The sequence below is a fragment of the Manacus candei genome, unplaced genomic scaffold (genome assembly GCF_025592945.1).
Source record: "Manacus candei isolate 608988 ecotype Guabito, Panama unplaced genomic scaffold, ASM2559294v1 h1tg000015l, whole genome shotgun sequence".
NCBI lineage: Eukaryota > Metazoa > Chordata > Aves > Passeriformes > Pipridae > Manacus > Manacus candei.
This window is the reverse complement of record NW_026138063.1, coordinates 4,589,120-4,613,286: the sequence shown is the minus strand read 5'-3', so window position 1 is coordinate 4,613,286 and position 24,167 is coordinate 4,589,120. Positions and strand designations below refer to the sequence as shown.

Sequence of the window (24,167 nt, the reverse complement as noted above, 5' to 3'; positions counted from 1 at the left end):
GGGTGCAGAAGGATCTGCCAGCATATTTCCAAGACCAGGTTGGATGGAGCCCTGAGAAACCTGCTCTAGCAAAAGGTGTCCCTGCCCATGGCAAGTTGGGTTGGAACTACAGGATCTTTAGGGTCCCTTTGAACCCAAACCATTCTATGAATCTGTGATTCCATGAGAGACAAATCTGGGTTCCTGGGCACCCATCTCACAGTATTTAAAATGCCTGAACTTCAGCAGTCAGCACGTTAGTGCTTGAAAGAGTCTGAGCATCCAGACCTGTGAGCCCAAACTTCCTTTAGGAGTTGCACTTGTCCAATACCACTGTGGCTTGTGACTGCAGCAGGATGGGGGAGGCTGTATCCAGTGGCTGTCAGCTTTGGTGTCAGTATCTGCACTTGGAATGCAGAGTCACACAGCTGCCAAAAATGACTGTTTGGAAGTGTCCAGAGCCTCAAGGGTCCTTCTGCAGATGACCACGTGCAAGTGCAAAACCAACATTGACTTCAACAAGGCACATCTAGAGGAGCATGAATCATTTTTGAGCGTGTTTTCTCATCTGCTTCCTTAGAAAACCCAACCGAGTTAATCACCACACACTTCCGTAAGGCAGCGGTTTTCTCCATTGTACTGATGGAGGAACAAATTTACTAATCTCATGTGGTATCACTACTCTCCTAGAGGGATCCTGTCAGAACAGCTCCAAGAAGTTCCTGGTTGCCCACTTTCTGCTCAGCTCACCCATCTATTTATTTACCATTTCTCTGCATTAACTGTATCGTTATAGTCTTTAAGGTTTTTACTTTCCCATCTCAAGGCAACAATGACAAACTAGACCTTTTTGCAAATGTGCAAATTGATTATGCCTCTTTCTCTGCAGTTCTCTCTCTTTTTTTTTTTTTTTTTGGTGGTTAAATAGCTTTTTTGCAAACCCAAATGGAGCACTTCATACATATTGCATTACCTACAGCTCGCACGCAAAGACTCTTGTCTGTCATACCCTGCACTCATTCCTACGCTGCTCTGCACCATGGAAATCATTGGTACCTGTACAAAACCAGCAGAAAACAAGTGAAAACACAAAATTCTATGCATTGGACTGCCTTCTACAGACACAAGGACAGGAGAAAATCTGATGTCTTGGATAGGTGGATTTACTAAGGGGAGGGGATGTGCCTTCAGGGATGCACATGAGCATCTCTGAAAGGGTGAACAGGGTATTTTGGCTTCCATCCCATGCAGGCTGTAAGAACTGTAGGTGCTGTCTCCAAATGCATCCAGGCCCTAGGAAGGAGGAAAACACTGATTCCTTCAATTCCAGAGCTGTTTCTCACTAGGCTTGTGCTCCAGAGGATCCCAAGAGACCCTGACAGCCTGGACTGACTGCTTGTGAGGCTGGCATGTAATTAACCCTGGCAGAGCATAGAGCAACTCAGTATCAAGGGATCTGCTGGCCTTCACCATGACCAGCTCTAATTTCACCTCTGAATACATCACTTCATCTCCTGTCTCATCCAGGCAGGAAGATGAGCTCTCAGCCACCAAAACCTCCTGTGTGAACAGACTGCCCACAGAGCAGTGCTCAAATACTGATTAGCTATTTACTTGGGACATGGAAACCGTCAGCTGCAAGACAGAAAAAAGCTTTAACATCTCTCCCATCCTTCCCTCTGCCTTTTCCCTGATAATTCAGGCAATCCAGTCTCTTTCCAGCAAGGACAGCAGTTAAACCATCACACTGTATCCCCCCTGAAGGCTGGAGAGAGGCAAAAAAGGGTGATCTCTATGTACATGCTAATTATATCAGTGGATTACTTGTCTATGCTCTTTTAACTCCTGCACTAGAGACTAGAATACAAAGTTTAGGAATTCCTTGGGGGCTAGCTCTGGATGCATGGCACCCTTGCCATGCATTTAATGGCAGTTAAATATTTCCTCTTTTATTTTGTTTATTTGTGAAGAGGTTAATGATGTTTAGCCAGCTTGGAGCAGTGCTAACATCAGTGAAGCACTAAATGTAACACGGATGGAAATAATGTAGGAAACGGCCATTCAACCTCTCCACTTCCATTTTGCTGGGAAGACACACACAAACAATCCCTGAACCCATTTTTTAAGTTGATGCACACAGAAAGTTAGCCTTAAACCTGAGATATTGTCACTGGTTTAACTTAGCAACAGTTTTAGTTTAAATTAATGACAGTTCCACTTGAATTGCTCCAGCAGAAATAAAAATGGAAAGATTAAAAATAAGAAGAGCCCAAAATTACCAGCAAAGGCACAAGGCCAGATTGCTGAAGCTGGACCCACGTGAGCGGCGCCGGGATCGGCGGGGACCAGCCCTCGCTCTCGGCTCCGTGCCTGGTTTTAAATCCCTTTAAGGAGGGCTGACGATGGAGACAGAGCCAGCTTTTACAGTGGCAGCCCAGCTGGGGCTCAGCACTGTAAAAACAAGCACGTAAAACTCCGGATGAAATCGCTCTCGTAAGGAAAACGCCGCGGTGAGGAGCAGCCCCAGCAGAAGGCTCCGCTCGGGTCGGAGCTGCTGCCCGACTCCCGCATCGCCCCGCTGACGTCAGTGCTGTCCCTGCTGGAGGAGCTGCAATGAAATTCAGGATCCAGCGTCTCTTCAGACGAGCCGCCTCACCGCTACCGAGCTCACAATCAAAGGAAAACGAGAAGGGGGAGGTCAGGCTAGCACACTGTTCCACTTGTCCTTTTTCTGGGATTGCAGCGGGTTTGCTGCCTGGAGCCGCCTTTTCCATCATCTCGAGCCACCTCTCGCATCCCTTTGAGCCTTTGGGGCTCCCTTTCCCCAGGCAAATGCTTTAGCCCAGCTGTCCATGCAGCCCCTACGAGGAGGGTGTCTGAGGGCTGCTGCTCCTTCATCACAAACACCCGTGTTACTGTTCCCGGGGTCCACTGCAGGCACTGCCTTGGGGATTGGTAGGAACCTGCTTCAATCCCACATTTCTGGAGCTCATCTCCCCTGGGCAAGGACGAAGGTGCTTTCCCCCTAGAAAATCCTGCAGCAAACTGGGTGCTGCTGACCCAGCTGCTGGGGCATCATCCAGTTTCCCTCTGTAATAATTACTCTGGGAGCCATGGAAAAGCAGAGAAAATCCAACCTTTTCCTCTTAATGAGGGCCCCTGGCTGACTTTCCATATACCAACAGGAGCTCTCTTTTTTCATTTACCACCATCAATATTCTGTTTCTTTTACATCCTCAACAGCTTTTAATAGAGATCTTTGCTCAGAAATACTCCTATGGACTTCTGGACAGATTTTTTTCTGTCATTAACAGACAAATCAAGTAGTGGTTTGGGGAAGGTTGTCTGGGGAAGCTGGAGCTGTGGGGGTGATGAGGATGGGCGATGCTGGGGTGCACCGTGCTGCATCTCACCAGCAGAATGAGTTTTACATCAGGAATAATTCAGCACTGGTCCAGACACTGAGGAATATCCATGCCTGTAAATACCTAGACCTCTCCTTCTGACTTGATTGCAGTTTTAGTTAATTTACTCTGATGAAGAAGAGTGTTTCGGTACAAACAGCAGTCACCAACAAGCACATGGTGGCAGCCCCAAGCACCAGCCAGCAAGGAAAACCAGCCCCAACAGCCTGATGATGGAGAGCTGAGCAGCTCCAAAATCCGGCTGCAGCTTATCCCCCCGAGCCACAGCTCCCTTCATCTTCCTGGGTTTATGATGAGGAGAGCAGATTAAAGAAAACAAGTATAAATTCCCTTTCCTTCCCACTGTGTGCTTTTAGTCAGCCAGGGTGAGTGAAGCAGAGCAGAAGGGAGCTGTCTCTGCCCCATGGAAAGGGTTGCCATCCATGACATATTTTTTCATTGTTTCAAATGGAGTGAAAGGATGTTTTCCAAGCTACAGAGCAGCAATATGCTGATCTCACTTAAACATCTGGAATAGTTTCGAGTGACTGCTTTAATTGAATATAGCAGCAATTATAGAGTTATTTCATTTCAGATGTTTTGAAAGGTTCTTTTTCTTTTCCTTGGTGACTTAGGAGGGGCCATATGAATTGCAGGGCTACGTTGGGCTGCCATGCAGAAGGATTTGGTCACAGCCCAGCCCCAGGCAGCTGGAACTGCCTGACAGCCTAAATCTGGGTGCATCACCAATCCACCAGCTAGTTGCTGCTTTAAATTTAAAGCATTTAAGATATTTAAGTTTTTTTTCATTATTTTAGCAGTTGAGATTATTCCAGAATAAGACTGCCATGTCTTCTCTTGGAGTTCTTTGCAATGCTGGTCAGAAAGTAATTTCTATACCATGACGTGGCTCAAGAGTGAACTGAGCAGTCCAAATCAGTCATGCTCAGCTCTCTTCAGCTGGGGGAATGCACTGATTTTTCCAGTGTGGATGTGAATCCCTCCAGCAGGACCTGAGCATTTGCCACCCTTCTCAAAGCCTTCATCAGCCACTCACAAACATGCCAGACAAGATAATGAAAAATTGCTGATCTCAAATCACGGTCCCAACCCCTATTAAAAACACAGGGCAGGTCTTCCCATGACAAAACACAACCTGGTGATGGGAGCAAGGACCAGCCCATAGCCTCAGCACCTCCATCCCACACCATCCTACCTCTCCCAATGGCCCTTCTCAACTGGTTTAAGTCAATTTGGTGCAAACCTTAGCATAGCAACCTGAGTCTTTCAAACTCAACTAGGAGCACCCATAAAGCCCAGGGTAAATAATTATATAGAGGTTGGGAGGTGGGAAGCACTGCAAGACCTCTTTGCCAGCCCATGCTTCAGACATGTGCTTTGGATAACAGGAAGCTCAATTTTGGGTAATGATGAGCACTTTTCTTGGAGAACTATTTTTCCCTGTGGTTGAAACCACAGATGCACATTTACTTGGGAGCAGTAACAATTTTTCCTTATTATTATTCCTAGCTAGAACATCCAGCCTTTCAGCTTGTGGTTGCTTGAGGTAAAAAAAAAATCAGCACAATTTGAACTGTGATCAACCAAAACATGAAATGAATGCTGTGTTTCATTTAATAAACTCCAGCAACACAAGGCTGCCTGGTGGACACAGTGTAATTTGTTTTGGATGTAAAGACGGAAAAAATAATTGTTTTGTCTTCAAGGCAATTAGAGAATAAGAAAGATTTCTCTATTAACAGAAAAGAAGCTGCCAGGTTAAAATTCATATTTCATAAACTATTTTTCCTGTTCCTTTGTATTAACTTGCAGATTGTCAATTCTTGTTGTTTTGCTCAAAGCTAAGTCATCATGTGTCACTAGAAAGTCACTGCTGCTGATATTATGAGAACTACACCATTTGTGAAGAACAGCAGAAAAGGAAGTGGGAATGGCAGTTGCTGAATAGCTCTTGAAAATATGACTGGGGAGGAAAAAGCACAGAGAAAGAGCTAAATAAGATAATGTCATGATTTTTAAGACAATCCTAGAAGAGATGGGTTCAGGCAGGATAATTTAAAAGTATTTAAAAATGGCTGGAGCTATCAGTTACTTGCTTTTCAGTGGCCAGTGAAGCTGGCACTGCTTCTACTGAGCTTCCCACCCAGCTTAACTACACAGAAGCCAGACCCCAAAATGCACTGCAGTTACACCAGCAAGAACACATATCTCAATTTTAAAAAGTACTCCTTAAACAGTATTTAAACAACTACAAGAATGAAGCGATAAATTGAATGAAGAAACCACACCGAAGAGCATTTTTAACTTTGTGATTCATGGGGACCTGAACAAACAGTGCCTTTTAAAACTTTTCCCTTTAGGTTTCACCAGGATGACAGTAGCACACAAAAAACCCACAAACAACCAGTATAGCCTGAGAGCTGTAGGACTGAAAGTCTATAGCACCAGAATGAAAAATCACCTGTCCTTGTAAGGGCCGGTTTGTGGTGATCCAGCCCCAGCCTGGCACAGGTGGGCAGTGGTCTCAACACACTGGATGTAGGAGCAAAGCTACAGACTTCCTTAATTTTTTGCAGCACAAGTGGAGCACAGTGATCACAAAATGGTTTGGGTTGGAAGGGACCTTCAAGATCATCTCATTCCAACCCTCCTGACATGACCAGGGACATCTTCCACTAGACCAGGTTGCTCCAAGCCCCATCCAACCTGGCCTTAAACAATTCCAGGCATGGGGCATCCACAGCTTCTCTGGGTAACCTGTACCAGGGCCTCACCACCCTCACAGGAAAGAATTTCTTCTTTCATCTAGTTTAAACCTGCCCCCTGTCAGTTTGAAGGCCCATTCCCCCTTGTCCTGTCACTTCATGCCCTTGTCCAAGTCCCTCTCCAGCTCTCTTGGAGCCCATTTTCATACTGGAAGGGGCTCTGAGATCTCCCTGGAGCCTTCTCTTCTCCAAGCTGAGCAACCCCAACTCTCTCAGCCTGCCTCCACAGGAGGTATCCCACACATGGTCCCCACATAGTCTGCCATGGTGATGGTGGGCTGACAGCCCTGCTGCTGGAAGTGCAGTGCCATCAGGCTTGGAGTCACGCTGGGTCCTGACCAGTTCCCAGTGTGCCACAGTGGCCACCAACACCTCACAGCTACACGTAGCCATCACTGCTTTTGGTAGCAGTTAAGCCATGTGATGAGCACTTGGAGGAAATCAGGTTCCTGCTGTTGTAGCACTGTAGCAATGACCAGGGTTACACCCATCCAAACACGAAGGAGGGCAGTGCATCCCTGCTGTACAGAACAACTGGGATGGAAGGAGGAGATTTCTTGTAGCAGCAGCAAAGGTGAAACCAAAGCTCTCCCAGCACTGAAGCCCAGTCAGAAAACAGCTTAGGGGGCCCTTTTGGAGCACATCCCTCTTTCTTTACTATTTCAGTCAAAAACTCTTTTCCTCTCTTGCAGCCGGGCCGCCAGCGCAGGAGGGAGATGCAGCCACAGCCCTGAGTGGGTGCTGCCAAAACCATCCGTGACCCCCTCTCCGGAGCCCAGCCCCAGCCATGAGCGGGTTCTTCTCGCGGCTGGACCCACGGCGGGTGCCGTGGGGGGCGGCGGGCCATGCCCTGCGCACCCGCGTCCTGCGCACCAAGCCCGTGGAGTCCATGCTGGAGGGCACGGGGACCGCGGCCACGCAGGGCGCCAGGCTGGCCAAGGTCCTCACCACCCTCGACCTCATCTCCCTCGGCGTCGGGAGCTGCGTGGGCACCGGCATGTACGTGGTGTCCGGCCTGGTCGCCAAGGAGATGGCGGGGCCCGGGGTCATCGTGTCCTTCATCATCGCGGCCGTCGCCTCCATCTTGTCGGGTGAGTTGTGCTTGTGGGATTTTGGGTGATGTTCCCTCTCGTGCCACCTCGTGCATCCTCTCCGTTCATGGGTGGACGCCTGGCAGGATCCATGCTCGGCAGCACAAGCTGCAAGGAGGCAGCACCTTCCCCACAGACTAAAAAACCATTTCCCTGGTTCACCCAACTGGGTTCACCCAACTTGTGGGGTGCACTGTCCCTCACTGCCTAAATATCAGACCAAACCTTGTACTGGGAGCCAGTAGCCCAAGTACAATTATCCTGATGAACTGCTGATGGCTTCCACAAGGATGGAGCCTGTGGCCAATATGTTTTGAGACATTGGAGAGTTTTGCAGTGCATGTCCCAGGCAGAGAGTTTGACCGAGCCACAGTATTGGAGCGAGAGCAAAACGTGGCTTGTGGGAAACTCAGTTCCAGCAGGGAGGATATCAGTGGCTTGGGCAGCACCAGGGCCAGCTTCCTTTGTTGACATGGCTAACAGTTAAGAAATTCCTGGAATTAAGAAATTAGTTCTGGAGTTGATTTTATTGGCTCCTATTCACGCAGGGTCACTCTTTGAATTTCCAAACAAAAAACACAACAAACAAATGTGCAGGGACAGAGGAATTACGTATTTTAGCGAAAACCCTGTGAATTCCATCTCCTTTGTAGGAACCCAGCTGAGCATATGGCTCGAGCTGCGGTTTCCACATGAAGCCAGTACTGCTGGCATTTGTCCTTTCCAGATCAGTGCTAACACGATGATGTGATATTCCTGCTCTCCCCCGCTCAGAGGACTTTGCATGCTGTGTCAGTCTGGTATCCAGCTTTTGTCTGCGGGTTGGATAAGGAAACTTGAGTAAATGGCAAAGAGCTTTGATAGAAGCAAACATGGCAAAATGACCCAGCTCAGCTTTTCAAGCCTCCAGATTTTTGTAGGTGGAGGTGGAAACACACTGTGCTCTTTCCCTGGAGGTTGCCATGCTGCTCTGTGGAGATCCCATCAAAGCATGTGCGAGTTTGAACCCCTGACATCCTGCAGCCCAGAGGTACAGCCCTGGCACAGCACAGGGGTGAGCATCACATTCTCTCCAAAGCCCACAAAAAGAACAGAGAGCTTGCAATGAGATCTGATGTTTATTTGAGATCTCAACAGAACAAATAACCCTAAACGTCCATTTTTTAACTGAGGCAGTAGATAGCATCAGTGTCTCTCCTTTCCCACTGCCTGCTTTCTCTCCTCTGTGAGGGTTTGGTTAGCTGGGATGCAAACCAAGAGCAAATGGAGCTTGGGTGGGTCTGTGCTAACAAAAACATGCTGTCCTCCAAAAGGGGCTATTTCACCCCAGACATGAGCCCTACCCCACAGCAGGAGCTCCTCCCGCCTTCGCCCACGGGAGCCTGCGCCACTTCCCACTCTGCTTTCATCTCCCCTTGCTTTTGTAGCCCTGGGAAAGTGTTTTCTGAAGGATGCAGTGTTTTGATAGTCTCCTTGGCCGCTTCCTCACTTCATCCTTTACACTGCTGTTGTTTGTAACAGCAACACTTTCTTGGCAAGTAAAACCAAGCAAGAATTCAGGAGCTGGACAGGCTGTTAGACTCACTGGGGATGTGATTTCAGCTCTCACATCATGGTTGCTCCCGGTGTGTCAGGCACGGAGTTTGGGCAAGTGTGCACGGACAGATTTTAAGGAATTTTAAAAGTTTTAAGGCCAGATGGGACCACTAGATCACTCACTCTCCCTTGGTCCATCACAGATCACCAAGTCAAACCCCACTGGGTGCAAAGTGAGCCCAGGGGTGTTTGGATTAAAAAAATTTCTAACAACAAAAAGCAAACAAACAAAAACCAATACCATCCAGAAAGTCATCCAGCTCACCTGGGAGCCCTGCCAATGGGAAACCCCTCTGCACTGGTTAGCCCAGTTATCCCAGATAGGGATTTTTCCAATTTCATCTACCCAACAAATTCCAGTTACACCTTCCCCGAGGTTTAAGCAACATGTACCCCATCAGGGTACTTACACAGGCACCATAATCCATTAACCTGATAAATTAAATTAAATCAATTATTCTCTCACTGGAAGGCCTTTTGTTTAGCTCTCAAGTAGAAGCTTCCCTCCACAAAGCCTCTGCAGGCTCCCATGACCACCAGCATTTTCTACTCTCACACCCATGTCTAACCAAAACCCCTTCTTGGCAAAAATCAACAGTTTCCATGTCACCCAACCCCATCACCCTCTCTGCAGCCTTTTCCACCAGCTGTTGCTTGGTGATCTCCTCACCTGAAGTAATACAACCTTATTTGGAGCACAGTGCCATGGTCTTACCTGGTACCCATGTAGGAACAGCTCACCAGCAGGCGGGATGCTCCATGGAACGGGAGGGAGCTGAGCATGTGCCTCAGGTGCTGCCCGGCTGTAGGATGAGGGCTGGGCTAAGGGGCTCCAGCTGCAGCCATTTGGGTGGAGCTGGAGAGATGGGAGTCCTTGTTCTAAGGAATCTTTCTTTAGGGAGCTGCCTCTTATATATCAGCACATAGTGATCATGAAACACAATGGACAGGCTCAGTGGCCTACTGTAAATAATATGAATGCCTCAATAAATTAGGTGCTGTTCGTTAACAAAGTGTGATCCCTCTGGGTTTCTTGCACAGTAACATGAATTATTTGGTGTTACCTCCAGTGCATTTGAAAAGCCCCTCTCTGAAGGCTTTTTTTTCACCTGAAACATCACTCCCATCATGCCAGTGCCCTGTGGGACGTCTCATAGTTCCTGTGCCAGGTAGTACTGGGAGGACCATAACCCACAGCATGGGCACCACCATCCCAGCACACCAAAAGCACCAGTTCCTCAAGCCACCAGTTGTGCTGTCCATCAGCTATTTTCATCTTAGAAGGGCCAATGCCTTGGACCAAACCCCTCAGCTGTGTTTATGTCCTGCCGAATAATGTCAACAACCATGTAATTACACAAGTGTAATGACTGTCACATCAATTGCACAAGTGTAGCAGATACTCAAGGAAAAGAAATGGTCCTCTGTAGAATGTTTGCTCTTCCAAACAGCCACTATGTTGGCTTGTTTTCTGCAGAAGCTTGTAAACACTCTTGACTGGGGGGGGAAAGAGAAATCTGTCTCCAAAGAGTTGTGGCAGGGAGGGTGTGCCCAGTCTCTGCCTACAGCCCCCAAGTTGGACTGTGCAGGAGTACTGGGAGAGCTGCATCCCTCTGGATACAGAGGGACAAGGTGCTGAATAGCTCAGGCTGCCAAGGAGTAACTCACACAGTGGTGTTGTGCAGTCATATTGTAGCAGTAACAGTAGTAGTAGCAGTAGTAATAGTAATAATAATAATAATAATAATAATAATAATAATAATAATAATAATAATTTAACTAGTATTATTCTACACTGCAGATGCAGCAGATTACTATATATAATATGTATTTTATATATATCTATATATAAAATATGCTGATACCTAATGCTTATATCCGTAACGTATTGCTGTACCCAATGTATAGTGAAAGACTGCTCTTCTATTTTGGGATGCTAGTAGAATAATTGAAAGCTCCAACATTTTGTACATATTAATGTCTTTGCTTTGCCATTATCGTTGTGTATTGATCACAATTGTCTTTAACTTGTTATCTTGTCATTGACTAGAAGTAGAGCTGCCTCCAGAAAAGTGTATATGATTTTTAGGGCCATCAGAGAGTGACACTAGATACTTGTCCCCATCAGAGCACCAGTTTCATAAATCATTCAGGGCTGTAGTTGTCTGTGAACGTCGTACCTTTACCAAGCACATGCATTTTTCATCAGCTTTGAATAATGACTGTCAGTAGGGCTGGATGGATGATGGGGATGTCTTGCAGCTCCTGTTGGGCTGCTTTACAGAAATCAAGTTTTGGAGAGCCCCATTGCAAAGCAACACACATGCAAGTTGAACAGTGAATGGAATATAAAAGTCCTCCAATAGAAAGAAAAAAAGCACCACCAAATTCAGTTTAAGAGATTCAATAACTCTGTGTTTGTACTGTATAAAAACTGCACTTAGAGTCTGAGAGCAGCCACCTCATAACGTTTTTATAAATTATTCATTCCCCTCTCTATACTGAAGTGATTGCAAATTTGAAGCAATTATTATCTTTTAAATAGAGAATAGTAGATGGTAAAGAACTCAATAATTACTAAGTGTTTACACAATGGTAGTAACAGCCTTAACCAATTCACCCATACCAGCTGTACTGGGGTCTTTGGGAAAGGGGTTTTGGGACTTAATCAGTGTTAAACATGCAAGACACTGTGTGCCCTTCTGGCACTTGTCCTGACTAATATTTGGGGAATTTATAAGTAAGTCCATCCATTCCTTTTAAATAAAAGCTAATGATTGTTTTAAGACATCAATGTGTCAGGGTCAAGTTTTTATTAAAAATTATCCTGACATAGCAAGCGCACAAGGAGTTCAGAAGGTATTAATGTCCACTGAATTCTCCTCCCAAACAGTTCCAGTTAAACACTTCTTTTTGCTTTTCTTTTCTTCTTCTGCACAGTTAGTTTTGCAATTATTCTTTAGAAGATTTAAATATAACATTTTTTAAGTGTTAAAATAACTTATGTTCTCTATGTGAGATGTCTTCAAACTCCTCTTGCATGAACAAGAGCAGGGATGATCAGGACAGTGCTCGTGCCTGGATCTGGCAAACAACACAGTAATAGTTGTTTGGAGATTGGGAGGTTGGGGCAGGGAGAGGTGTAGCCTCATGTGGGCTCTTCAGTGGCATCTCGATCAGGGCAACACCAGTCCAGGATCCCATGTAAACATTTAGCTAGTTTGAACTGTGTCTCCCCAGAAAAAAAGAAAAATCCATCACAACTTGATTTTAGTGGAAATTTGTCTGGTTTTCAAGCCAAGAAACTGAGGATGGAGGGTCACCATGGTCCCCTGCAATGTCTCTGGGCTCCTGATGCTGACTGCAGCCCTGACACCTCCTGGCACCTCCTGGGAGGTGCCACCAAGGCAGTTTTACTTCCTCCTTTTCCAAGCACATCTTCCTTATCTCTCTTCGTATTCTTCCAACCAGGTGTTTGCTACGCCGAGTTCGGCGTGCGCGTCCCCAAGACCACGGGCTCTGCCTACACCTACAGCTACGTGACCGTGGGGGAGTTCGTGGCGTTCTTCATCGGCTGGAACCTCATCCTGGAGTACCTGATCGGCACGGCCGCGGGGGCCAGCGCCCTCAGCAGCATGTTCGACTCGCTGGCCAACCACTCCATCAGCCGCTGGATGATCAGCAGCGTTGGGACGCTGAACGGGCTGGGTACGCCGCGCTTCCGCGTAATGGGGGTCTGGAAAGCAATTGGAAGCTCGTCAAAAGTCAGACATGGATATTAGGCTTCATTCATTATTTACCGTCTGTCTGGCTCTGCTACTTTGCCTCGGCGGCCGGGTTCGCAGGCAGGGTTTGAGGAGATGGGATACGGGATACTTTGAGCCCCTTCGGGATGAGCTGGAATTTGGAGTAAACGCACAGAAACAGTCAAATGTCAAAGGGTAGTGACAGCACAGAAACACTTCACCCAGTGCAAACACTGTGCTCAGTCCCATTGGGGCACACACAGAATTTTGGTAGAGAGAACAAGCTGGTGTCTGCGGTACTGCCATGGACAAACTCGGGGCTGTGGTGATCCTGCATGACCATCATTTCCAGCAGCAGTCCATGGGTTCTACCAGTAAGTAAACCAGCCAGATGTCCTGTACCTGTCATGAAAACTTCATGACTGATGGATTTTTAATGAGTATTTGGCAGATACATGTTATGCAAACTGGGACCTGATCACTTGTTTGCTGCTCTCCCAAAACTCTGAACAGTGTCTTTAGGCATCAAGATTTATCACCTTAATTAAATAACTTTAACTGGTGGAGTTGAGGGCATCTAGAGACTGCCTTTGCAATGAGACCAGTGGGTTCTGCAAAGCTTTAAGGTCTGGAAAGTGTTTAAAACTCCCACTACCCCACAGAGTTCCTGGCGATGCTGTGGATGGAGAGTAACACATCTCTTTTCTCTCACCTAGGGAAAGGAGAGGAGTCATACCCTGACCTTCTTGCTCTGGTCATTGCTGTCATTGTCACCATCATCGTGGCTATGGGGGTGAAGAACTCGGTGGGGCTGAACAATGTGCTCAATGTCATTAACTTGGCAGTCTGGGTCTTCATCATGATTGCTGGACTCTTCTACATCAAAAGTGACAACTGGGCTGAAGGGCAATTCCTGCCCTTTGGATGGCCAGGGGTAAGTCCTGGGCACATGGAGGGACACGCAGCACCCAAGTTGTGCCTCACACTCAGGTTTGCTCATGGGGTGCTTCCACTGCACCCTTCAAACCCCAGCCCTGCTAAACCCACCTGTGCTTTGGCCAGGGACCTCCAAATCCCAGGCCTATAGGCTTGGATCCAGACCAGCTCGCTCTGCCAAATCCAGAGACTACAGCAATGCTTTGCTTTTATCTCCTGATACCTCTTAGCATAAACCCAGAACTTCTCCAAAACATCCTCCCGGAGAGCCAAACTCCACATGAAAGCATCCCCCAGGAAATGCCACTAATTGTCAGGCCATGGAGCAAAATGCTGTGGCCATCCGAGGCAGGGAGCTCCAGAGGAGCTGGCTCAGCCTCTGTGGAGTGGGGAGATACTTGTGTTGGCTGCTTTTCAACAACAATGTTCTCAAGCATTTGTTTTGAGCACTTCATAATGCCACCTGCCAGTACTTATTTTATGGACGTTCCCTCATAGCTTACTGAGAATTTGGACATATTTGGCTTTTTTTAACTTGCTTGCACTGGTTTTTATCCAAGGATGAACAGAGACTGAAAATATCTCAGCTGGCCTAAACCCAAGATAATTTCTCAGATTTACACTGCTCGACTCCATTGGGGTTTTGTGCAGAAAAACAAGCAAGAAAGTAAAGTAAACCAGGAATCTTGATTATTGAAAGGATCCCAAGCTGCCATACAGTCCCTGCACCTCCCTTCAGTAAACCAATACCTCTCTGCCAGAGAACAACAGTGAGAAGAGCACTGAGGCTCACTTGAGACCGGAGGTCATCTTTACCTTTGGGTTGTGATTGGCTTTTTGTGCCATACAACAGGAGTGAAAAAGAGGAAATAGAAAACATCTGTTTTGCTCCAATTCAGGTCACCAAGTTGAGAGCAAAAACCCATAATTTTAAAAGGTACATATCCAAAACACATCAAACCCAATAGGGTGGTCCCATCATGTTCAGCTGGTTGATTCTGTCACAAGTTGTTTGTAAAAGTAAATCCACCAAGCAGAGGTGTGAGATCACCAGCAGTATAGAGGATACTTTAAAAAGGTAATTACAGATAGTCCCTAAAAGAGGTGAGTTTTACTGTGTTCCCTATCACCAGACACTGAGATGACAGAGATGTGATGGACAGGTGGTGCCCAGCAAGCAATCTAGATGCATGCAAGGGTTTCACAAGTCCAGATCAGCTCACTCACAGCCAGGCAGTCTTTACCCTGCTTCAGCATTTCTTTCCTATAAATGTCCTCGCTAGTATTGTATATTTTAAAAAATCACATTAAAAAAAACCCTAAAAAGTACAAATAATTCCTCATCTAAGGGCTCCAGTGTGTGCTCCTAACCTGTCTGCAGCTTCCAAGCAAAACAGAGGTTGTTTGGAGAGCGGCACACATCTGATTGCTGCTGCTCTCTCCTGCTTCCTCTGCTAACGGCTCTTGCTGCCACATGAGACATCGTGCTAACACAGAACGTGTAAACATGTTCCAAATCCCTACTAATGTAAACGGATTTGGGGTGGAGGATTGTGAAAGCAAACCTGAAATTGGTTGACTGTTTTCCTCTGCCGCTGGGGCCCTGAGTGTGCACAGGTTTGTGGTGTGCCATGAGTCACAGGTGCCTCCAGTGACTCAGGACACACAGGGAAATCTTTCCCCCAGACCAGATCACTGGGTTAGGGGTGCTCCCAGGGTCGGTCCCCAGCTCTATGTGTGTGTCCCCTGACCTGCCCTCACTCATCCTTTAGCTCAGACAAGGAGCAGAACTGGGCTCCTGCAGTTTTTGCTCAGCTCCCTCTCCCTGGCTGGGTGCCAGCCTCCCTCCTGGCACCCAGAAGTTTGATCCTCCACGCAGGTGCTCAAAGGGGCTGCGACCTGTTTCTACGCCTTCATCGGCTTCGACATCATCGCTACCACGGGAGAAGAAGCGAAGAATCCCAACACCTCCATCCCCTACGCCATCACAGCCTCACTGGTCACGTGCTTGACAGCATATGTGTCTGTAAGTAACACCTATACAGGTGTACAGCAATGTACAAAAATATGCATGCAAGCATGTTTTACATATATATATATATATATATATATATATATATATATATATGTACAGTGTGAGTCCCTTCTGGGCATCTGCACAGCTCCCCTCTCCAGTCTGAGGTGAGGTGAGCCAAGGTGCCAGTCTGACCCTTGGACAAGGTCCCTTTCCTTGGTAGGAACTGACATCAGCTTTGTTTCCATGTGCCTGCAGTACCTGCCAAGGCTCCTTGGCCATGGCCTGGTTTGTCCCCAGGCTCCTGTCACCTGACAAGACCCCTCTTCCAGCTGCAGGGACATGTGGCAGACTTCTTTTTCCTCATCCCCACCCACAGCTATTTTTGCATCCAGGAGTGCAGGAAAGCAGAAGGAGAAGCAGCATTGCAGCATCCTTTCTCTGTGTTTATGGGAAAAGCAGCACTGCCTCTGCTGGAGATATGGGAGAGGGTCCAAGGGAGGGAAGGGATGGGCAGGGGTGGCTGTGTGAGAGATTCTGCTGCTCTGCAACCCAATAAATGCGTGTCTGTACTCAGGGATTTTCCCTGTAAGGGAGTAAGATTGAGTCATGAAGGAGAAAAAAATATTGTTCTGATAATTTCAAAGAAAGCTTCTTGCAAAACCAAATTCTTTGACTCAAATAGGATCAGAGTGTTTCCCAAAGGAATGCAATCTGGATTTGAGGTCTATCCCATTAGGAGTGCATGACTCAGGTAGCGCTGTCCCAGCAGTGGAACGTGGCCAATAAGAGTGTTAGTGACCCTGCCAGCCCCACCAGTCAAACCAGTCCCACTTGACTCCTGCATCACCACTACAGCAAGGTTCAAGGGTCCCTTTCCTGCCTTTGAATAGCAGGGACCAAGTTCCCACAGTTTTCTGGATTAACCACCCCACAACAAAGCACATACAATCCTAGCCTCCAGCATTTTACATCCCCTCCACAGGGGACATAGGAGTACAATCCCAATCAGACTTGAAATTTTTTGGGTTTCCACCCTTGACAAGCAGCCCCCACACCCTGAGAGTCCCCTGGAGCTGCTGCTGAGACCTCTGTCCTACTCCTCTCCCCTTCCCCAGGTGAGCATGATCCTCACGCTGATGGTGCCCTACGATGCCATCGACACCGAGTCCCCACTGATGGAAATGTTTGTGGTCCATGGCTTCTACGCGGCCAAATTCATTGTTGCCATCGGGTCCGTGGCCGGACTGACCGTCAGCTTGCTGGGCTCCCTCTTCCCAATGCCCAGAGTCATTTATGCCATGGCTGGTGATGGGCTGCTCTTCAGGTCAGTCATGCCCATACTGGCATTTATTTTTGGCCCCTTGGGATCTGGAGGGGAGTTGTGCAGGGGGATGGGGGCTGTCCTGTGCCCCAACACCCCGATGGTGCAGGGGGCAATGGGCACACAGTGACTCAGTGCTTGCAGAGCAGGGCACACACCAAAGCAATAGCCTGGGGGGAAAATATCAGGAGTGGTCTACCCAGAAGTTTCTCTTTTGGTGCTGGTACGTGGAGGTTCCTCTTATGTGAGGATGAGAGTTTAATTCCAGAGTTACTTGCAAAGGAGATCAGCTTATACACATAAAATATAGGCACTTATTTGCAAGTGTTCCAGTGCCCATTCCAGAGCTGCTCAGACCTAGATCTAACTCCAGATCCAGCCTCAGCAGTACTGCCAGTCACCAGCTTTCTGGAGTCTAAGCTCCAAAAAGCAGCAAGAGCTGAAGGGGTCCCAGCTCTGAGTCTGTCCCTTCTAGCTGGGGATGGGTTATTGCAGCAGAGAACTGCTGCGATGTGAAATTTTAACTTCCGGCAACTCTTTTTTGCTCCAGGTTTTTGTCCCACATCAGTTCTTACACGGAAACCCCCGTGGTGGCTTGTATCGTCTCCGGGTTCCTCGCAGCGCTGCTCTCCTTGCTAGTCAGCCTGCGGGACCTGATAGAAATGATGTCCATCGGCACCCTGCTCGCCTACACGCTGGTGTCCGTCTGCGTCCTGCTCCTCCGCTACCAGCCCGAGAGCGACATCGACGGCTTTGTCAAATTCCTCTCCGAGGAGCACACCAAGAAGAAGGAGGGCATCCTGGCTGACTGTGAGAAGGAAGCTTGCTCCCCAGGGAGCGAAGGAGAGGAGTTCTCCGGCCCACCGACCAACACGTGCGGGGCGAAGAATCTGCCATCGCTGGGGGATAACGAGATGCTGATTGGGAAATCCGACAAATCCGCCTACAACGTGAATCACCCCAATTATGGCACGGTCGACATGACCTCGGGAATAGAGGCAGATGAGTCTGAGAACATTTACCTCATCAAGCTGAAGAAGCTGATTGGCCCTCGATACTACACGATGCGGATCCACCTGGGGCTGCCAGGGAAGATGGACCGTCCGACAGCAGCCACCGGCCACACGGTCACCACCTGCGTGCTCCTGCTCTTCGTCCTGATGTTCATCTTCTGCTCCTTCATCATTTTCGGGGCAGACTACATCTCCGAGCAGAGCTGGTGGGCTGTCCTCCTGGTCGTGCTGATGGTGCTGCTCATCGCTGTGCTGGTGTTCGTGATCTTGCAGCAGCCAGAAAACCCCAAGAAGCTGCCCTACATGGCACCCTGTCTGCCCTTCGTCCCTGCCTTCGCTATGCTGGTGAACATCTATCTCATGCTGAAGCTCTCCACGGTCACGTGGATCCGATTTGCTGTCTGGTGTTTTGTGGGTGAGTCCCAGATTCATTTTTTTTAATATTTTAACTGACACTTTTTTAAAAAGTTGTTAATAATAACAACTTCCCTAATTAGAGTGCTTAGACTGAGGCTTCTTCAGCTGGGACATGCCCAGTCCTTTTCATCTGCCCCTTGTCATCCTGAAGTTCTTAGAGACCTCATTTTATCAAGCCCCTGAACCACATCTAAATGGAAAATTACACCTCCAGGAAATGTCAGTTTGATGGAAGCAAACTGCTCCATGCAAAGGTGACTATTTTGATGGCTTTTTTGATGCAAGGTGGGCAGGTTCTGGAAATTGCCTCGCAGGCAGGTTTCATACAGATATCAGCCTGCTTTCTTGCTAGTGCACCCACTTGAGCAATTCAGCAGCCCACACCAATATCTCAGCACTGTGTTTCCAAAGCCAGGAGCTGCCCAACCCCAACAGCCGTGGGGAAGACAGAACCAGGGGACCTGTAGAATGTATCTCCTTTTCTTGTCTAAATTCTTAACTATGTGGCAGGAGCATCTTAGGACTCACAGGCTCTGTTGTGGACCCTTGTTTTTCCAAATGTAGGCTTTCTGACGCATAGCCAGGAGTCCAGCATAACCATAGTTTCCCTTGCTTTACATTGCAACCCACTTACTCCACAAACCCAAGAGAAATAGGCAGCTCTCATAGCTCTTCCATGCTGAGCCACTGAGCAGGAGCTGCCACCTGCACTGTATGGGCTGGCAAAGCCATACTCGGTGCTTTTTTGGCCCTTGAAGGTGATAGGTGAAGCTGTAAATCCAGGGAAAGCCCTTCTACCTAGAAGCAAAGATGACTCTGAAGCATCAATTTAATCTGCTGTGATTAAGTACTTTCCCCTGTGGATACATCTAATACCTCTTCAGCTGCCAGCAATGGCAAGAAGTCAATTAAGCCACTGCATTAGGTGTTATGGGCTCCAGCAGCCCATCCACAGATGTTTGTGTGCTGGAGGAGGCACATCCCATTGTTTTTTCTGGCAGAGATGTGTGGTCCTGATTTAACATCACAAGCAGTCCCCTGTGGTCAGTCCACAGCACGTGGAGAAGCCTGGGGTTTCTCTGTGCACACTGTGGTGTAGGTTAATCCCAGGATCAACTGGAAATGAGATCTCTGGATACGTTTGTGCTCAGGGAAAGCATTGGTGCAGGAGGGTGGGATCAGGTAGGGGTAGTAGCTAGCTGGGGTCCAACCCTCTCCCTCTCACCCACCGCAGGTCTGCTCATCTACTTTGGCTACGGGATGTGGAACAGCACTCTGGAGATCAGCGCCCGGGAGGAGGCCCTGCACCAGAGCACCTACCAGCGCTATGACGTGGACGTCGACCCCTTCTCTGTAGACGACAGCTTCTCCTTCGCCCCCGAGGGTGAGAGCTACCCGGGCTGGGATCCTCCCGAGGACAAGGGCTTCTCGTACCAGCAAATGGCGGGCGCCAAGGAAAGCCATCGGACAAGTAGCAGGTCGAAAAGCAAAGGCAGGCACAAAGCGCCTTCAGAGGCCCTCATTGCCAACGATGAGTTGGACTACTCGCCCGAGTAGCGGGACGGGCAGCGGGGTGCCACACCACCCAGACCATGAGGAAGGGTCCCTGTGGCTCCCTCGTCCTGTCCCATCCTCCCTGGGTCCTCCACCACCGCCCTGCTCACCTCCGGTCCTCGGGACACGCTCTGCGATTGCCGTTGACCCCGAACCAAAATCACTAGTGGCCCATCCCAGCTCCACCAGTTGGGTCTCGCCCCGGTGAATGCTGGCTGATCCCCCAGCACTTGTTGATCTCCTGGCACCAGCTGCACCAGTGGAGGCAGTGGAGTGGGAGATGTGCCAAACTGGGAGGGTGTTGAGAGGTGGAAGGAGCCACGTGAGGGGACAAGACAAATTGTCCCTGGGGAATGTCCACCCGAAGGCCACAGCGGTGGGATGTCACTCTTACATTTTTGGCACTTTCTTGGCATGTGTATTTTTTTCCTTTGAACCACCTAAAGTGACGGCTGAGCCAGAGACGCGGGCATGTGGATAGGTACAAAATGGAGATGGACAAACTCTTTCCCAGGAGTTGTTCAGAGGTAGATGGTTGTTTCCGTCACATGGTGTTTCCGTGGCCCGTTCTGGTGCGAAGGCACTCGGTGCACACAGCAGTGCTACCCCTGAGTCCATCCCCACACCCTGAACTCAAGTACCCCAAATACAGGGATTCAAAATTAATCCATGTCTTAGTCCAACCTTGAAGTCCCAGCACAGCCCAACATCCCAAATCTGTGGTTGCGACCCTGGTCCCATTTCTGGTTGCAGTGAGGGCTGTGACTCACTCTTGGCTAACCCACTTTTTAGGAATGGTCGACAAGGACCACGCGCTGCTGCTCTGAGCATCACCTGTCTGAGGCTGAGCGCTGCTTCCAGCACCTTGTGTCTTTTGCAGAAATGACTGCACCGTCATTCCCTCACCACGCTGGGCACATTTCAGTGCTCGCTCTGGCCTCAGTGCTTCGGGGATGCATCCATGCCCTCACAAAACAGCAGTGTCCCTGGGTCAGCCACACCTTGACAGGGCTGGGCCACACGCGGTGAGCAGAGAGGACTTGGCAGCTGAAATCTGTCTCCCTGCTGCCATCTCCGCCTTGTACCATTTCCTCTGACTTTGGCTTGGTGGGTGCTGTATGAAAAACACTGAAATGCTGCTCGTTCCTTAAGTGTCCATATTTCAGTCTGAAACCAAACTGAGCTGCTGGCTCGCAGGGCAGAGGTGGTCAGCAGGTGGATGTTAAACCTCCTGAACATGGCCATGGCCCCCAGCAGTGCCATCAGATTCCCTGCTGCCGGTGTCCCCACAGAACCATTAGCAGTGATGGGGTTTGGTCAGTGATTAGCAGCAGGTCCAGTGCTGAAGCCCATCACGCTTCGTGTAAAACACTGCAATGGAGGAACATCTTATTGAATAAATAATAACCAAAAAAGCACCCCATCAGACAGCAACGCCCATCCTCCTCCTGGCTGCTGAAGGCCACAGGTGAATCCATCTGTGGGGCTCCTCAGCACAGCCTAGACCAATCCCTGGTATCAGGTGCTGCTGCTGGCATTCCAGAGGAAAATTTAACATCAGTGGGGGCAGAGTTTCCAACATGGATTTATCCTCATGGATATTGAGAACCATTAACACTTTGGTTCACTGAATGAGACTCAGCCCCCAAAACACCTGCCTGGCACCCTCTGTGGGTAAGTGGCTGCTGGGTGCAGAGGGTGCCTGGACGTGTGTCCGCCCCCATTGTTCCCAGAGCTCAAGGGTTCAATGGACAGGCTCTGCCTGGGGCCACAGAAGTTTCCCTGCAGCTATCCCAAACAGTGACAAACTACAGTCATTTTCCCAGTGGAGAAGAGCATCTGATTCTGCAGATATTAACCTGGAGCGCTGCGGGCAAGCCAAGGGATGTTTGACCTCTGTGCGGGCTTCCGACTGGGAGTGAGGATTTGGTTAATGGACCTGTAAGCTTTGCTCTGGCATTGCCTCCTGCTGCCCACCCCTACCACGCTCCTACAGCAGAAAACCGGTGTGTCCCACCGAAAAGCTGTTTGCAATGTGTGCACCGCTCACGGGCCAGCTTGGAAAACCTTCCTGGTGGTGCTGAGCTCCTCTCGCAATGGTCACCACTCACTCACGCTTGGCTGCTCTCCTCCTCAATGCCTTAGAAGCTCCCAAGAGAGATGGCACCTCGCAGGTCTGGCGTTACGTTTTCAGGGAGAAAGATTGATGCTATTTTGCTACCAGCTCTTGTACTGTACCATATCCCAGGTAGTCGTTTTGTCCTGCTTCCTCACGGTATTTAGGCATCTGCCGAGCCACAAACTCAAGCCCAAGTACCCTGTTGAATCAAAGCCCGTTATTCTTCTTGCAGCCTTAATCTCTTGCTACAGAGCAGTTACCAGTTCCAGTGTCTGTCGTCATGTCTGCTCTAGTTATGCCGTATAATTTGGTGGGGGTTTGACCCCTTGCTCTTTGGTGTCTGTAGGAACCTCTCCATTGGATCCAAGCATTGAGTGAAGCCCTTTGGCTACTCTTGTTCCCATTCACCCATCTTCCTTCCCCTTCCTGAGGAAGTGCTGGGGCAGGATGGCTGTGCCACATCCTGGGACTGCCAGGAAACAGCATTTGATGCCACAGCACTGTCTGGTGCGGATGGGCTGCCGTCAGCTCTCGCCGTGTCAGGGGTGGGAGCTGTACCCTCTTCCCAAGCCCACTACATCCCACCCAATGGAGCTGTTCAAGGAGAAATGGCCAAGCCACAGGCTGGGTCAGGCCTGGTTCACAGCAGGATCCCTGCCCCCTGCTCCGGGTGGCAGTTCCTGGGGGATATGTGGATTCAGTCTCCATTTGGGAGCTTATGTGCTGTCTCTTGTAGCAGTGTTGGGGTCTTCAGTGGGCACGAGCAAAAGCTGCCAAGGCAAAATGTCCAGGTGTGTCCATCGTCCCTGGGCACCGCTGGCCCCTGGGACAGTCTTGGGTGCTGCAAGAGGCGCAAGTGCTTGTTTTGCTGTAACCCCAAATCCAGCCTTTCTCCCTGGGTGCCCTGAGGGATGTTCTCACATCCCTGACCATCACGAGGGCACAGGCAGAGCGGTACCATCCCGCTCCCACCACTGGTGAGAGGCACAGAGCCCCTTCATGCCTGACCACCCCTCCTGAGGGGCCCAGTGCATGGTACAGATTGAGCATAAATACCTCAGACCTTCCAGACCAACTCTATAAGATCTCAGCCCCTCCACAAATTCACTCTGCACCATCACAACCCCTCAGTCCGAGGCCCAGCACGCTGGCATCCTCCACATGGCAGCGAAATCACACCCTGAACTACGTGGGATGTTGTAAATCCAGCTTGTAAATGACCTTCACTTTGTTTTGTTTGGTCTCTCTGATGTATATCTTGCTTTTTTTTTTTTGCAGGTGGTACTTTCTGGTGTAACAATTCTCTGCAGTTCTGGTATGAAGTTGGTGTATTTGTTAAAAGCAGTTTGTTATATCCATTTATTTTTTTTTGTGGTTTCCAGAATCCCATTGGTGCATTGTACAATGGGATCTTGTAGTGTGTCATGAGAAAGAAAAAAAATATGCAGATATGTTATGGAGTGATTTTTATTTTCAAATGATTGTGTTGTTGACAACTATACATATAATACATATATATAATCAAGATACTAAGAAAAAAAATCTAAATTTACCAAATCTGTATATTTTAATAAATGCATAAAGCTTTATTGTGTGCCTTTACATTTAAAAATCAAAGAGGAACTAAGGGATTTGTAAAGAAAGCCAGAGACAAATGTGTCTTAGTATCAGTTTCCATAGTAATGTAAATCTTTTAAATGAAAGACTAAACCAAAAAATAATAAAAGAAAATTTCCCATGTAAATTTTGTTAACCCAATCAGTACCTGAGGGTCTGATACTTTTTCAGTGCTAAATTGAAGCTAGAGATGAACAAAATCTTGCCTTAAGTGCTTCAAAATTTCCATTGTAGAAGATCCATTTCAGTGAGCTGACTTTGGTATTGACTTGCAATGTTGTGAAAGAAAATGGTTATCCGTTTACACAATTAAAAAAAAAATAGAAGGAAAAAGCCTAAAGCTAATGACCAGAGGTTGATTACTGCAGTGTGAAGCCCTGGGGAGCTACCTGGTCTTTCCATCTGGCTGTGGTGCTGCTAGCACCCACCTTTCCCTGGAGAAACTGGAGTGTCACAGCACTGTCCCCTCCCTGCACAGGCACCGGCACTATCGGGAGCCAGGTTTCACTTGTGAAGACACAGCTGCCTGTCCTCTTTGGGGTGCTCAGGGCCACCAGTGTCCCCCCATGGT

The 24,167-nt window shown here is 48.5% G+C and overlaps 1 protein-coding gene across 1 annotated transcript in view; it reads left to right on the top strand.

Moving 5' to 3' along the window:
• SLC7A14 (solute carrier family 7 member 14) overlaps positions 1-23,568 on the top strand; it is a 30,419-nt gene extending 6,851 nt beyond the window's left edge. Inside the window, exons 2-8 of the mRNA XM_051781733.1 lie at positions 6,862-7,260; positions 12,328-12,564; positions 13,319-13,536; positions 15,418-15,564; positions 16,671-16,879; positions 17,427-18,304; positions 19,541-23,568. Coding sequence (XP_051637693.1) covers positions 6,957-7,260; positions 12,328-12,564; positions 13,319-13,536; positions 15,418-15,564; positions 16,671-16,879; positions 17,427-18,304; positions 19,541-19,863 — 2,316 coding nt within the window. The 5' untranslated portion in view covers positions 6,862-6,956 and the 3' untranslated portion in view covers positions 19,864-23,568. The remainder of the gene's footprint in view (positions 1-6,861; positions 7,261-12,327; positions 12,565-13,318; positions 13,537-15,417; positions 15,565-16,670; positions 16,880-17,426; positions 18,305-19,540) is intronic.
• The last annotated feature ends 599 nt before the right edge of the window (positions 23,569-24,167 follow it).